Source organism: Amblyomma maculatum, chromosome 1, assembly GCF_055883805.1.
Source record: "Amblyomma maculatum isolate TAMU_Amacu chromosome 1, ASM5588380v1, whole genome shotgun sequence".
In the NCBI taxonomy this organism is placed as follows: Eukaryota; Metazoa; Arthropoda; class Arachnida; order Ixodida; family Ixodidae; genus Amblyomma; species Amblyomma maculatum.
The window spans coordinates 322,657,607-322,673,903 of NC_139344.1; the positions used below are offsets into that span (position 1 = coordinate 322,657,607).

A 16,297-nucleotide genomic window follows, 5' to 3' on the forward strand; every position below is an offset into this window, starting at 1 on the left:
CTCTATATGCGAGGTTTGCGGGGATATCGAACATTATATTATGTGCTGTCCAGAGTATAATGTGGAAAGGTGTGTGATGCTCGCTTCCTTCAAGAAGACAGGAGCCCTTCACGGTGCACCTCGGGACATTATCTACCCGAGTGGAAATGAGACATGCAGAAGGGAGGCTTATTTTTTTTATTTATTTTATTTTATTTCCAAATACTGCAGGCAGCAGCGCTGCCCAAGCAGGAGAGGGGTTACATGTTCTGCAATAACAGTTCAGCAAACATATTTCCATTGGTGCATTCAACAATAAATTGAGGCAAACGGTTCCACTGATGTGTTGTGAGGGGAAAGTATGAATTCTGGTAAAGTTTGGTCTTGGCGAAATATGGGCTTACTACTTTGGAGTGGTTCAGTCTACTAGATCTCTGGGGTGCAGCAAAAATATAGGTATCACGTGACAAACCAGACTTGTTTGTCAGACGCCTTCTTCTATAATTTACGCAGGACACTGATCTTTACTGTATACGGTGACAGCTGGAATATACTATGTTCTACTGTGAGTGAATGTGTGCGTAGATGGTGACTTCTGGAGTGGATTATGTTATACTGTGAGTGAATGTGTGTGCATAGATGGTGACTGCTGGAGTGGAATATTTACTGTTATAACTGATTGTGCACATACTACTAGGGCAGATTTCACGGATATTAGGATTTTTTTTTGTTCTCACAAGGCATTTTTTCACAAGGTTTTTTATGTAGGCATGGGCTGTGCAGTGGACCAGAATAATCTTGACACCATCATATTCATTGTATAATACTGGAATTGCCAAAGTCAATAGATATTATATCAGCATCCTTTTAGGATAATATGCAGCACTAAAAACAGAATTGCATGATTTTACTTATTCTGGTTTATTGCACAGCTAGCTATGTAATAATAAGCGTACAGAGTCTCGGTAATATATATTTTTTTTCTTTTTACAGAGTAATGTTAGGATTGTTGCTTTAAAGTAAATGGGCAGGGCTAAATTGAGTTTCAAAAAAAAAAAAAAGAAACGACACAGAAGATAATGAGTAACTGCTAATGCCATGAAGCAGTGTTTAGTAGGGTTAAAGGTCATCATATTTTCAACTCAGCACCCTTGTTTTGGTTTTGCTTATTTCTTTTGTTTTTTTGGGCATCAGCAGACGGATTAGTTTTCCAGATATGTTGCTGGTCACATGTCAGGCAGGCTTTCTGTGTGTGCAGATTAGCATTGATTGTAGTCTGCTTCAGGATGTCATGCATCTCTCTGTTTCCTTTGTTAAAATGCCATACAGTGTTGTAGGCACTAGCCACATGCACAGGCTAGGCCGGTTAGCTTGGCTGCGCTGCTGCATGCTCGCGTGATGCTCGCTGTGGCTGGCACGTGTCTTTTGCTCGTGCCAGTGTTCGCCTGGAATAAACCTGTCCTGTTGGCATCTCAACACTCAGTATCATTCATGCCAAACTTTAGTGTTGGTAGGCTGACATACTCATCCAATGTCTTCCAAGCATCTTGCTTCAATTTTGTGAGTGTTTTAGTTATTAATACCAACAGAAACACTGATTAGATAGTGTGAAAAAAAAAATGCAGTGAATTTAAAATTAAAATTAAAGAAGAAAAATAACTATAATGCTACAAAATTAGGCAATTATTTCTGAAAACTTTCATTTGGATAAGATACTAAAGGTCTTACAACTTTGGTTGTATTTTTGGAGTGGTGTTTAGTGGAAAACTTACTTTTTTGCAGTTTGCTTAAAATGTAATTGGTATTTTGACAGAACAAAACAAAATTCATTTTTTTTACTGAGTTTTTGCGCTAGGTTCTTTCTTGCCATAAGCTTGTGGAGTTCAGTTCCTTCCGCATCTGTTGTATTTCAATGAAGGCAAAATACAAAATGCCCAACTTTAGGCCCAATTCACAGTTTACTTAACCCTATCGCTATCTGGCGTTTCTGGCCGTGGCACACCCCCAGTGTCGGCTTGGTTTCAGGGAATGAGCATAGTGATTTATATTTTAATATGATTGCTATACAAATAATATAGTCAACGGAATCTGTACATTTCAGTGTTCTGCAGGTGTTGTTAATTAACATCATCATCATTATTAGCCTGTTTATAAATTAGATAAATGAGGATAATATAAGAAAAAAACTGCTCGATACTTCTTGAGAGTCCGAATCCAAGCTCTGCTTGTCATTATAATCAAAATAGCCATCGCTCCAGTCCGCAGTTGAAGGTCCCGCGCGCTCAGCCATCCGAAAGTAACCGCGCGCATAGAGAGCTCACTTTCGGTGGCCTGAACAACGGAGAGAAATGGCACGTGAAATAAAGATGACAGAGAGAGATTAAAAGAGGCTAAAGCAACCTTCTTTGCTGCTGCTAGCCGCAAGCAAGGGCGCGGCAAGAGAGAGTGAAAGCAGTGATCGAGTCATGCGTCGACCAATTGGAGAGGCAACGGTGCAAGCCTCTGAACATGACGCTTCGTAGCAGACACGCCAACATAATGAAAATAAAAACCTGCAAACCTGCGGTAGATAGCAGAACAATCCTTGAGCCCGTAACGCACGCGCCACTAAACGCGCACGGCGCTTGATCACTTAGCGAGATAGAGTAGTGCGTGCGGAGCGACCACGCCACCAGCAAAGAAGGTGGCAGAGTGGGCGCGGTCACTCCATACTCTTTAGTATATACGTACAACACAACGCGGGGCGAAAATACGAACTTGTAGAAAGATATTACAGGTGGCGCAGCCTGTCTAAGCGCGCTAGTTTCGTGCTCAGGCACGGAGTTTTGAACGCACGATAGAGAGCGTACCGGTACGTTGGTGACGCTATGGGGAGGAAGCACAAAAACATACCGGTACGTTCGTGACAGCGAAAGGGCTATAAGTGCATTCAGTAGCAGGAAGAAATGATGTAAATAGCTGATGTGCTGCTGTATTTCCTGCATGCGTGAAGTATGCAATTTTTTTTGTTCTGCATATAGCTACCAATCATACATGTTGTGGTGGTTGTATCCTGGGCTGATTGAGTGCTCTCAAAATTGCTATTGTTGGTATTGTGTTAGTAAAGAGACATGCTGCTTTCCTTGCAGAGCTGGAGCCCTTCATCCAGGGCATCACTCCTAGATCGCCTGGCATCATTACTCCACCAGCGCAGCTGCACAGATTTGGTTGCGCAGATGTGTCTGCCTTTGTTGACAGAGCTTCTGATGCGTTCAGCTCTTCGCTCGCACGAAAAAGAGCACATGTGTGTTGCCTTGGGGCGTCTTGTTTCAAGGTACCCGGCAGCCATGTTGTTTGCAGATGCCTACCTTAAACACAACTGCAGCCTACCAGAGCTCTTGAGGAAGAGCCAGCTTGGCATGGAGGATGGTGCGCCACCAGCCAAGAGGCCTTGTGTCAGATCTGTGCCTTTGAACATTCTACGTTGTTGCTGGCAACTGCTACATCAGCAACCTGGCCAACTTACTTGCCGCTGGGACTGGAGCCCTGTGCTGGCTTACCTTAGCCATTCATCAGTCTCTGTTCAATGGTTTGTGCGCTTATTGTTCCTTTATCATTAATTAAAAGTATGAGGCTGGTTGCTGTAGGACCTGCAGTATTTTCTACACTTTCTAACCAGGTCTCTGACATGTCAGTGTGTGCTTTGCTTATGCTGAGTGGTTGCAGGTTGGCTTCATTAATGTAAAAAGTTAGACAAATAGCAGATAATGTTGACCCAGAAAACTAGTGGAAAATACGGGGATTGACAGTACAAAGAATTACAATGGTTCAGGGCCACTGTTAAGACTTGAATTACTGGTACCAAACGAATGCTCTTTCTGATATAAGAGTAGATGCTGAAATTTTTATCTTAATGCACTTAATGCACTGTTCAGTTTGAATGGTGGCAGAAAATGCCCCATTTTGAGCAATCTAGGCTACTTCTGTATTAGTAGCACCATTCAGTATGATGCAGAAACGGTGTACTTCAGTTTAGGAATCTGTTTTATTTAATTCATATGACTATTTTTGAACCTTGCTCAAAACCTATCAACATGGGGTGAATGTGGCAAAATGGTACCCAAGTCGGCATCCTCATCCGCACTTAACCAGCTCAGAAGTGACAATGTTCACTCAAGTTTCTAGCATGGATACTAGTCTGTGTAGGTATCAGCGAGAGCATGGTGTCATTTCATAATATTTCAGTTTGGGCAGATGTGGTTGCCCCATCCAACACTATCAGCAGGTGCTCATCTGTAACTTTTGTTTCCATTGTTGTTGTTGAGTAGATTGATTGCTTTTCATGCCCCTCTAAATGTACTGGGCATTTTCTGAATGACTCTGTGTATCTAGCAGTTTAGCAGGCACAGTTTGGTTCAACACAGAATTATAGTATGATTTCCTTCTTTTACTTTTGAAAATATGGCTTGTGTATCTGTAAGCTTTTTTTTGAAGGGGGGGGGGGGGGGGGGTTGATTTAGTAAACAATATAGTTGCACTATACTGTTATAATATGAACTTAAATGTAGCTAATTAGATATTCTTTCAAATGCATACAAGTAAGTTCTGTATGTCGAGATCAAAAAATGTCTCTTTGAACTTGTTGAAAAATAAACAAAAAGAATTGAAAAGGGTGTGAATATCAGAATAAAAACTGCAAGAAAAATAATCAGAATATGCTAAATGTTCTACATTTTCTCTCTCTCTCTTTTTTTTTTTTTTTTGATGTTGCTTGGCACCAGTGGCTACCAATCTATTTCCAGCACGGTTTTTGTGACTCTCACATGCCCATTCTTCTAACTATACCAGTACAATGCAGTGAACGCAAAGCGCTAATGACTTATGGTTTATGATGAATACCATTGCGAAGGATAATATCCTGGATAACAAAAAGAAAAAAGTTTTATTGACAGCAACTGTCCTGAAGCACTGTGTGTGATTTTTTTACTAAAACAACTGCGCCAACAAAGACATGTTTAATGGCTTTCCTAAGAGTAAATGTTGCATTCATTTATTTAGTAAAAATTAAGGTGTAACAAAATATTAGTGCACAAGCAGCAGGATTCCATGCTTGGAACTTTTTGAAATGGCAAATGCGGTGTTTTCCACCTCTAGTGATATAGTCTTTTTCTAGGAAAACTACGGTGTATCTTGCAAAAACAGGCTCATTCCTTTGTGTCAAAATATTGCCTACCACTAGACACTAGAAGGAAGGGTGAAACAGGACACACACAAAGGGAAGACAACAAGAGAGGAGCTTTCTCTGTACAATGTCCTCTTTTGTGCTTCTTCAGATGAAGAATAGTGGACTGCTTGTCTAACGCATCATCTTGCTGCAAACATGTAGAGCGAGTGGTTATTTGATAACTTATCAAAATGAACTGATGTCACAGTCCACTGTTGTTCGGTTTCGAGCAACTTCAAACAACTTGAAGGACAGTTATTGCAGTAAAATTACAATTTTTTTTATATAAAATTTTTTATTTTTGTTTAATAATTAATGCTGAAGATTAGAGCAGAGCTATGGAATAGAAAAAGAAAGAATGAGAATCTTTTGCAGTTAGTAATTCTTTATGTGGTTGTATTTTTTCAGGTACGCAGTGCAGTGCATGACACTGCTTCTATCCCTTAGTGAGGCTGATCAGCAACTGCTGCTACAGCGGCTGCTCCCAGGAGATGAAGTGATGCAAACAGACCTGCAGTGAGTGGACCACATTCCAGTCACCCTATGTCTGTTGAAGCGATTGAAAGGGATGTAACTCTGTTTTGACCTTGTAAAGTGAAATCTGTATGTGTGAGTTTTATTAAAGATGAATAGCAGGCCTACAGACATGAAACTCTAAGCGGCCAACAAGGGATGTGCAGGTGAATCTCAGCTGATATGAACGTGGCTAATAAAGATTCTCTGGCTGAAGTGCTTGCATAGAATTTGATATGTTCCACACACTCTCCCCCATCACTACGAATGATGCGCCTGCCTCAAGAGCACTCAAGCTGAAGCGCTGTCCATGTAGTGCCGACACCATGATCGCTAGTTGTACTTTATGCATGTGGAGCAGTGAATTGTTGGTGTGATCGCCAGTTGTGCTTTGTGCACTGCGAGTAGTAAGCGGTGGCTGCATGGCTGTGATGGAAAAGAAAATCTTTTGCTCATAAACATCTGTACGAAAGAATTTGTCATTTTTCTACATGTGGATTTTGTTCATTTTGGGTGATATCAGATTTCAGCTGATAATTTTTTTGTGACAGCGTGAGATTCATATCCAGATTCTGCTGTAATCACGGCTATGTATGTTAAGAGAGAATAGTTTACCGAATTGTGATTTGGAAGGTACTATAAACCAATAAACATCAAAATGACTATGCAGTTTTTTTTTTGCCTCTTTCGTATAAAGGGAAGCCGAAGAGATTTTGAATGAGTTAAACATATAGATAACTTGTGTTGTTTCGTGCTAATGTTTAAATCTAAGACATAATTGCTGAATAAAGCACAGCGACGAGTAGGCAGCCTGATGATAATGTCATCTGTAGAGGCAATACATTTCCGATGCATAAACATTTGTTTTGAGGAAGAAAACCAAACGCCATCAAGGATAAATGCTGCAAAGCGTTGTTTGGCTTCATCAGGGGACTTACAGAAAATGAAAGCAATTGGAGTTTGAAACTTCAACAATGACGTCATCATCTGCTTTTTCACAATGCTTTGGTGCTATAAGGAGAAGCCTGACAGTAATCACCGCTTTAACAGTCGATTGCGTCGTACCTTTAAATGGCAACTCAGAATCACTTGTAAGCTTAATCTACAAGGTTCATGCACTCGAATGCTTCTCTGTATTTGTTTTCTCCGGAAAGTATTCTAGCTTCCCTTTAAGGAGCGGCAGTGTTTTTACTCATTAAGGCTTTGTTGTTAACTTTAGGTTGTCCTTGGAAGCTGCTCTTGGGGCCTTGCGACCTCCGGCATGGCCCCCCACATCTGAAAACCCTGGATGGCCACTGACTAGCTCAGATCTTAGCCCAGGTGTGGTCAGTGTTTCCGGTCTGCTTCTGCAGCAATGGACAGCTTCACAGGAGTCTGTAGTGGCAGCCTTCCACCATGTAAGTCTTGCCATCTACAAATGAGGAAAGCCAGCATTCAGCTGCTATGGACGAGGGTGCCGCTAGTGAACACCCTCAGCAAAATTACAACTTAAGTACATTATATCAAAATGATCAAATGCACCGTCATTTGGAAATGATGGTCAACTGTCATATTGATGGCTTAAATGTATTCCAGGTTGACCAATAAACATCAAAATGACTATGCAGTTTTTTTTTTTTTCGGGTAGTTATTTTTTCACCAATCTTTTTTTTTTTTTCATTTATATACAATTGACAACCGAATTTTCTGTCTCTCTAGGGACCGCGAAAATGTCCGAAAATTCAGGCAGTCTGAAAAATCAAATATTTTAGAAGAAAATCAGTTTACGTAAACTTCCGATTGTCACTATGGTGGAGGAAGGGATTAGTAGCCCAGTCTGATGCTCGATGGTCTCTCTGCGCATTGTTTACACAGACAACTGGTGGCAACCAGTGTTTGATGACAGTACTGTTGCCGACACCCCGCAGGCAAACGCGCTGGCTTAGATATGAAGTTCAGATGCGAAAGCGAAACTGCCACTGCGAGTTCGCTGAACCGTCTCTTCTTGAGGATGCTTTACCGCATAGTTCTCGTCAGCCATGCAGTGCAGCATCCTTGAAACACGGCGGGGCTAGCCGCATTTGCAGCTATGCGCCTCACTGTGTAGAAGGGCCCGTATTCCTAGCTTAAAATTTGTTTTTTATAATCGCATTTTCGACCCCTTTTAAGCCTGGAATGATGTTCCACAATACATATTTTGCAGTGGTGCCATAGCGACTGCGAATGAAGTCCGAAATATTGAGCAATCAGTTGTGATGCATATGAAATTTCAAGACCTCTTATACATTAGTTGTATGGAGTATGTTGGGATGTCGCGAAAAAGTATTAATACGCAAGCATGTTAAAAAAATCAGGTGTCCGAATAGTCGGTCGTCGACTGTAATGTAGCATTTTCGTGCTGTCGCAAGTCATTTAGAGTGTATTCTAGCCATTCTTTTTGGGCATCAGCTGTAAATTCAGTTATCATTAAAGCGCATACAGTTGCACATACAACTGTGCTTGCCAAAGTAAACGGTATTGCCATTTAAGAAAAACCATTGAAAGAATGCAACAGGCAGGCAGAAATGCAAACTGGTTATTTTGATATATTGATTCTGATAACTATTAGACGGTTCTTCTAGTGGAGAATTGCCTGAAAATGCATGGCCGCGCTTTTGAATTGATGGTAACACTACCTAATTATGTCCCCGACTTCCATACTTTAACACCCGGATTGTTTCAATTGTGATTCAGCCAATTTGCAATGAAAAAACTTAAGGCGGAAACAAATTTGCCCTTGAAGGAATGACGCTGTGGCACTCGTGGTTCTCGTCTGTGCCTGCCCTTGCAGATCCTCCTTTGCATAAATTCTCGCATTGGTACACATTTGGTCTTTACATTAAAAGCTCAATAATTTGACTTAAGGGCCTAGGAAAAATTTGAATTATAATTTAGGTCAAATTATCAAATGGCTATAAAATATCCCAGAAACTGTTTGCATATCTAATGAATGCCTAGAGTGTGGTTGTATATACATTTGAGATGAAAACGAAGTAACAGCGACATTATAAGTGCTTTCCTTTGTACACACTGTTTAGAATGTTAAAAAATTGTTCCAAAATTGTAGGGGCTTCTGCGGCCCTTTTCACAGTGTGACGGGGTAGCAGTAGTGCCTTTTCACAGATGGCCCCGTGGTGCTTTGAGGATGCGTCATTGGAACAATTCTTTGATGAGGTATTCTTAAAATGCGACAGATATATTTACTCTAGCCATAGAGTGGAGGAAGCACATGGGATGTGAGAGAGAGAAGCACGCATACTAAGGTAGGTGTTAGAACAGTGTGCAGAATGGTTCGACTATCCTCATTACATGTGATGGCACTACTCGAGAAAGGTGTGGTTGGATAGTGGGAAAACTGAGACAGATCTCACTGTGAAGGATGCTTAAGGGGCCCCCTTAGCATCCTGACGATTTTGGAGTTCTGCTTAGACAGCATGCATGAAAGGAAGCATTGATGGAACAGTGAAAAATATTCATTGCCACGCTTTTCTTAACTCAAGAGCCAGCATCCATTACTCAGTCTTTTACCAAATAAATTTACAATGATGTGAACGGTTCTTAACAGTTTTCTTGTGGGGGGGATGATTTGATGATTTGAACCCTTGGATAATTCATATGCTTTCTGGTTGCTTGCTGTTCATATCAACAAGCCTTCACTGTGCATTTACTTGCTGTTGAATGCAGGAAGCTTGATGCCCTAACAAGGCACAAGCACGAAGGGGTTTTCAGCTGGTGGATCATTTGCAGGAGTGGCTGGTGCCATCAGCCGAACAGGCCCTCCGCTGCCTGGCTGAGTGTGTGGCTCGTGGCCAACCCTGCCTGGTGCGTGGGTCTGTGGGGTCGGGTAAAACGAGTCTGGTGCGACTGCTGGCCTCGCGGCTGGGCCAGCCTTTGGTGATCGTGCAGCTTGGGGACCAGGCAGACGTGCACACGCTCGTGGGTGGTTACATTTGCTCGGAGGTGGCTGGCCAGTTTTCCTGGAGGGAAGGACCCCTGGCACGAGCTATGCGCCAAGTATGTTGTGGCTTTTTTAAAATGCAAAGCCGACAAATGTATCGGGCTGTGTTGATCATCTTTCTTGTTTATCATGTCCGTTTTTTCGTGAAATAAAAAGAAAAAAAGAGTTGGAATGTTTATTCTTATGGCAGTGTGAATTACGGCAAAAGTGGGTGTGGAAGTGAAATACCAATAGTAGCGCCACATAAAGCTGCAGTGTTTGCTTAGAATGTTAAAGTTGGGCTATCTGCCCTTTTTTTTTCTTCAGCTGTATCCAACTAGTGCAGTAGACTCCCAATATTCAAAACATTGAAAATTTCAACTGTTAGTTAATTCAAAGACGTTCTAGAACTCTATCTAGTGGGCTGCTTTTTCAATGCGCTTTAAAGCCACTTAATTCATACATTATCTTCGGTTAATTCAGATTTTTTTGGCCTTGCTCCTACGCCCTTATGTGCAAAAGCCCCACCGCGGTGGTTCAGTGTTTGTTAGGGCACTTGACTGCTGTGCCCAAGGACGTGGGATCGAATCATGGGCATGGCGTTGCTTTACAATGGAGGCAAAAAGCAAGGGGCCCACGGGCTGTGCAATTTCAGTGCACATTAAAGAACCCCAGATGATAAAGGTCTCCGTGGCGTTCCACTATGGTATTGCTCATAGCCGAGTTATTTTTTGACTTTGAACCCCATAAACCAAACCCAACCAATGTGCAGAAAGCCCCACTGCGGTGGTTCAGTGGTTGTTAGGGCACTTGACTGCTGTGCCCAAGGACGTGGGATCGAACCCTGGGCATGGCGCTGCTTTTCAATGGAGGCAAAAAGCAAGGCGTCCACGTGCTGTGCAATTTCAGTGCACATTAAAGAACCCCAGATGATAAAAGTCTCCGTGGCGTTCCACTATGGTGTTGCTCATAGCCGAGTTGTTTTTCGACCTTGAACCCCATAAACCAAACCCAACCAATGTGCAGAACAGTGGTGGTCGAGGTTGGATACGCCATTTTTATGGTGCCATATAAGGTTCAATTGGCACTTCGAGCAATCTGAGGCCTCCTGTTGTCGCACCATTTTGTTTTTCTGAGCGTGATAACTTTGTTAGCCCTACCCCAATGTTTCTTGTGTTGTCGCACCATTTTGTTTTCTGAGCGTGATAGCTTTGTTAGCCCTACCCCAATGTTTTTTTTTTCTTGTGGATGTTTTTTCCTTTTTTTTTTGTTGCTATTTCAGTTTTAACTAGCTTTTCTAGGTTTCTCCTGAGTTTTAGTATGGAAGCATTATTTCATGATGTCAAACCAGGTCTTTGGAATTCTATGTTCCTCTAACTTTGACTTTTGAGTGCAGGCTAATTTGACAGGTGCTGTTCAAGCTTCACCACTGAGATGGGAAGATGAGACAAAAATATTAGAAAAAACAGTGCGTAAAAGACTAGGGACCAGAAGAAAGAAGGATACTCACAACTAAGGCTCACTAGCAAGTAACCCCACGATTTGCACTTCAATGAAGATGCGCAGACCCCTATGGTCTAGTAACACATGACTTGGACAGCATGTTATTTCCTTGCTACTTTTAATTGTTTTAATTATTGCAGTGTGTGCCCATTTTTGACAGTTTGACAGCAAGTAAATGCGTTCCCACGATAGGTGTGCCTCTTAGCTACTGTAGATAAGCTGATAGATCTGCATCCGGAAGGCATGTGCGTCTAGGCACTTGACACTTGGTGCCATGTGGCACCCTTGGGGAGATTTGTCGGTCCCATAGTGGTTCTCCGCAGGGGTGCATCGTGGTAGTGGCTGCAGTGGCTGGCTGCACATCCCACTGTGCTAAATCTACTTAACACAAAAAAAAGGAGCATCCAGTCTCGCTGTTTCCTTCATGCTGCGTAGTCAAGTTTAGGTTAGCCATGTACTGCAAGTGTCGACGCTGTCGCTGTCCACTAATCAGCACCACTTGTGTCGCTGCTACAACTCCCGGTACTGTGCTACTGGACCACAATTAATGTGCATCTATTTCACAGTTACGTTGCCCACAATTAGGTTGCAAATACTGCAGCGAGATACCACAGTCAATTACAGTGGTTCAAACAGGTTCTTGTGCAGTCGATTTCTCTAGTTATTTAACCGCTGAACTGTGTTTGTGTTGTTTATCGCATACCATAACAAACCCTTACCAGTTTGCCTGCGCTTGTGCCTGTCCTTTAACCCCTCAGGGTTGCTGGCTCCTCCTGGAAGACCTGGAACGAGCATCCCCGGATGTGTCCAGCCTGCTTCTGGCGGTGCTGCAGTCGGGCACAGTGTCAGGGCTTCCGCCCAGAACGCCTGGCTTCCAGCTGATGGCTACTTACCGGGAAGATGGCCACCTAGCTGCACTGGCCACCGAAGCTCTCTGGGCCCACGTCCATCTGCAGCACCCCGGCCGCCAGGAGCTGCGCCAGGTGAGTTGTTGGCATCATTTCCTTTAATGTTGAATTCCAATGGCAGACTACAACCGCTTCGCTCAAGCGTAGATCCCTTCCTCCATATTTGCCATTGGAATGCGTTTGCTCTCCCTGGAGTGTGCTCCCTGGTGGATGTAAGCCAATCAGCATGCAGAACTGGTTCTCGTTGCAATGGCCGCCGTCGCCTTCAATCGCCTTTGCTCTGCTGCGAGCACATTTTTGCAGCTGTTGTCAAAACAAGCATATCTAATGGCATGAATGTTCGCGTTTCTTATAAAGCATAATCAAATCTGGATCGAAGTTAATATGTCTTTGAAGCGGCAGAGGTGCCGTTTGAAAAAGCCGCTATGCCGAGCGCAGTGCAACGGCATCTCACGCAAAATGAATGCAAGTTTCTCCTCCCTGCTGTAATTCAGGGGCTTGCTCATTGTAATGCAAATAACATAAATAAGGCTTAGAAGCACTGTTCTCATGTCGGTTGTGATGCGGAACATTATAAGATTAGAATGCAAAAAAAGTGCTTCGAATGTCTACGTTGTCATGGCTGGCTGCAGGGTTTTGTCATCTTGCTGTTGTCGAAGTGTGCAGGAACAATGCTGAGGGTCATGCATGTAGCTCACGTGACATGCTTTGTAAGCGTAACATGAAAGAAAAGCTAACAACAGATAAGTTACTACGTCTTGTGCTGTAGCAGCTTCTTTTCCAAACGGCAGCCACTCATCATCATCATCATCAGCCTGACTATACCCACTGCAGGGCGAAGGCCTCTCCCATATTTCTCCACTTAACCCGGTTCTGTGCTAGCTGCATCCACTTGACCCCTGCGAACTTCTTAACTTCATCCGCCCACCTAACTTTCTGCCGCCCCCTGCTACGCTTTCCTTCCCTTGGAATCCAGTTTGTTACCCTAAGCGACCATTGGTTATCCTCTCTTCGCACTACATGTCCTGCCCATGCCCATTTCTTCTTCTTAATGTCCACTAGAATGTCGGTAACCTGAGTTATTTCTCTGACCCACTCTGCATGCTTCCTGTCTCTTAATGTTACCCCTACCATTTCTCGTTCCATAGCCCTCTGGGTTGTCCTCAACTTAAGTAGAACTCTCTTGGTTAGCCTTCACGTTTCAGCCCCATAGGTGAGTACAGGTAAGATGCAACTGTTATATACTTTCCTCTTTAGCGATACCAGTAAGCTGCTAGTCATAATCTGTGAGTGCTTACCAAATGCGCTCCATCCCAATCTTATTCTTCTTGTTATTTCCTTTTCATTGTCCTGATTTGCGGTTACTACCTGTCCTAAGTAGACATATTCGCCTACTACTTCCAGTACTTCGCTACCTTAACTTCTGTAAACGGCTGTTCCTTTCTGAGGCTGTTGAGCATTACCTTAGTTTTCTGCATATTGATTTTCAAGCCTACCTTTCTACTTTTCCTGTCTAGGTCATCAATCATTATTTGCAGTTCATCCCCCGAGTTGCTTAGCAAGGCAATGTCATCAGCAAATCGCAGATTACTGAGGTATTCTCCATCTACCCTTATCCCTAACTGCTCCCATTCCAAGTCTCTGAATACTTCCTCTAAACAAGCTGTGAATAGTACTGGGGAGATTGTGTCTCCTTGCCGAACACCTTTCTGTATGGGAATTTTGTTACTTTCTTTATGCAGAACTATGGTTGCTGTGCAGCCACTATATATATCTTCCAGCACTTTCACGTACGGCTCCTGTACCCTCTGATTTCGCAATGGCTGCATCACCGCCGAGGTTTCAACTGAGTCAAATGCTTTTTCGTAATCAATGAATGCTATGTATACGGGCTGGTTATATTCCGTGCATTTTTCTATCACCTGATTGATGGTATGGATATGATCGATAGTAGAGTACCGTTTCCGAAAACCTGCTTGATCCTTTGCTTGATTGCAGTCTAAGGTTGTCCTGATTCTATTAGTGACTACCTTAGTAAATACCTTATACGTAACAGACAGTAAGCTGATTGGTTTGTAATTTTTAAGGTCCTTAGAGTCCCCTTTCTTATGAATGAGGATAATGTTTGCATTCTTCCATGGTTCTGGTACCGTCGATGACACCAGGCACTGCGTATACAGGGTGGCAAGCTTTTCTAACACAATATCCCCCCCGTCCTTCAGCAAATCTGTAGTTATCAGATCCTCTCCAGCTGATTTCCCCCTTTTCATAGTTTCTAATGCTTTCTTGACCTCTTCCTTCGTAACTGGTGGAACGTCTGACTGTTTTTACCTACCGCCAATCTCCTTACGTGTCTGACTACTTTGGTTACTGTAGAGATCTGTATAGAACTCCTCAGCTACTTTGACTATCTTGTCCATATTCGTGATGACGTTGCCCTCCTTGTCCCTTATCGCATACATCTGGTTTTTACCTATGCCCAACTTCTTTACCGCTTTAACGCTTCCCCCGTTCTTTACAGCATGCTCAATTTTCTCCATGTTATACTTCCTTATATCGGCCACCTTGCGCTTATTGATTAGCTTTGATATCTCGGCCAATTCAGTCTGGTCTGTTGGATTGGAAGCTTTCATACTCTGGCGTTTCTTAATCAAATCTTTTGTCTCCTTAGACAGCTTACCGGTATCCTCTCTAACTATCCTACCGCCTACTTCTACCGTAATGATATCTCTGAAATTATTGTTCATTGCTTCTAGGGTAATGTCGCCATCCTCGTTTAGAGCTCAATATCTATTCTGTAGCGAGATCCTGAACTCTTCTGCCCTCCCCCTTACAGGGCGACTCCTGGGAATATGTAGCTGAAGGTGGAATATCGGCAATTGCTTAGGGCTGAGCCTATGCTGCTTCACTAAGCTGGCGTAGTATGCATAGGCACTTTTGTCTTTTTTTCTGTGAGTTTTTGATTCTTTGAGAGCAGCGACAAAAAAAAAAAAAATTTAAAATAAATGATGTCTTGGATAAGAAGATTGAAAAACTAAATTTAGTTTTGGTAAATATTAGCAAAAAAAGAGCAAATAAGAAATTTACCAGTGCTGCCAGGCATCACTGGGGATATGATGGGTACAAGCTTTCCTCTGGCCTGGTGTTCTGCTTCTTTTGGTGACAAGCTCATGAAATAGTTGTTAAACCTCATTTTGTTTACATGAAAAACACCTTACGCCGTGGCTTGCTTCGGTCAAAGCTGCCTTTGTGCCATTCATTAGAAAATTGGGGGATCAAAATAAATTTTAACGGGCCATGTGCATCTGTTTTTGAAAAAACAGTTAACCAAGGCTCAAAAGTGGACATAGCTCTACATTAGTGAGGAAAAGGAGTAGGGAAGCCAGTTTTTGCCTTTTTTTAACCGGCCTGATTCAAGCCATGCCGCCCAATTTCTTTCAGATGATCATTCATTACTGGCCTCAGCTGGAGCCTATGGCAGGGCGCCTGCTTGACTTGCTGTATTGCCTTCGTGAACCTGGCTCACCGGTGCGCCGTGCAGTCTCGCAGAGGTGGGCATGAAGACCTTTTTAAATCAAAAGAATGGGAGTTGGTTACTCATTACTGGTAGCCATGTTAGAAATAGTGATCTTGAACTGATCTGAATGCATTGGTAAGATATTCTTAATGCAGTTTCCGAATGTGTGATGTGTTATTGAGTTTTGACCTAACAAGTGATTTATAACTTAACAATTTGACATTTGGCAGGGTGTTCTGCAGATTCTGTTTTAGTAAACTGAGTGTTTTGTTAGCTGCCAAGACAATGCTAGTGACATAAGTGCTTCAAATGTTTGAATTTGCCGAAAGTATGAATTATCGAATATGCCTGCAAAAACTGCCCAAAAAAATGAGCTGTGGATTAGCTTGTGGTTAAACCTGGAGTTACACAAAAGCAATCTGCATGGCTTCAAAGTAAGGACATGGCTTTTGTGCCTAGTAGTTTGCTCTATGGTTTCAGCTTTATTTATGCCATAGGGGAATCACTTCACCTATGAGCATCCCTTGCCTTTCGTTGTTGACTATTCTCATTTGGGTGTAGAAGACTTTAGTGGTATGACATGGTCTTTACGTCAAACTCCGGGGCATACCGCCGTTACGTTTGAACAAACCTTCTGTCCTAGCAACTCGCTGTAGTCGTTCGCCTCTACCAACTACCGAGTTATCTGTCGTCGTCTTTTTCTTTTACTTCTTCTTCTT

The 16,297-nt window shown here is 42.7% G+C and overlaps 1 protein-coding gene across 3 annotated transcripts in view; it reads left to right on the top strand.

Moving 5' to 3' along the window:
• LOC146207283 (midasin) overlaps positions 1 to 16,297 on the top strand; it is a 261,721-nt gene that overhangs the window by 2,512 nt on the left and 242,912 nt on the right. For all 3 annotated transcript variants that reach the window (XM_084581249.1, XM_084581150.1, XM_084581196.1), the window contains exons 2-7: positions 3,108 to 3,547; positions 5,591 to 5,698; positions 6,915 to 7,092; positions 9,461 to 9,727; positions 11,912 to 12,136; positions 15,503 to 15,612. In XM_084581249.1, coding sequence (XP_084437375.1) covers positions 3,108 to 3,547; positions 5,591 to 5,698; positions 6,915 to 7,092; positions 9,461 to 9,727; positions 11,912 to 12,136; positions 15,503 to 15,612 — 1,328 coding nt within the window. The remainder of the gene's footprint in view (positions 1 to 3,107; positions 3,548 to 5,590; positions 5,699 to 6,914; positions 7,093 to 9,460; positions 9,728 to 11,911; positions 12,137 to 15,502; positions 15,613 to 16,297) is intronic.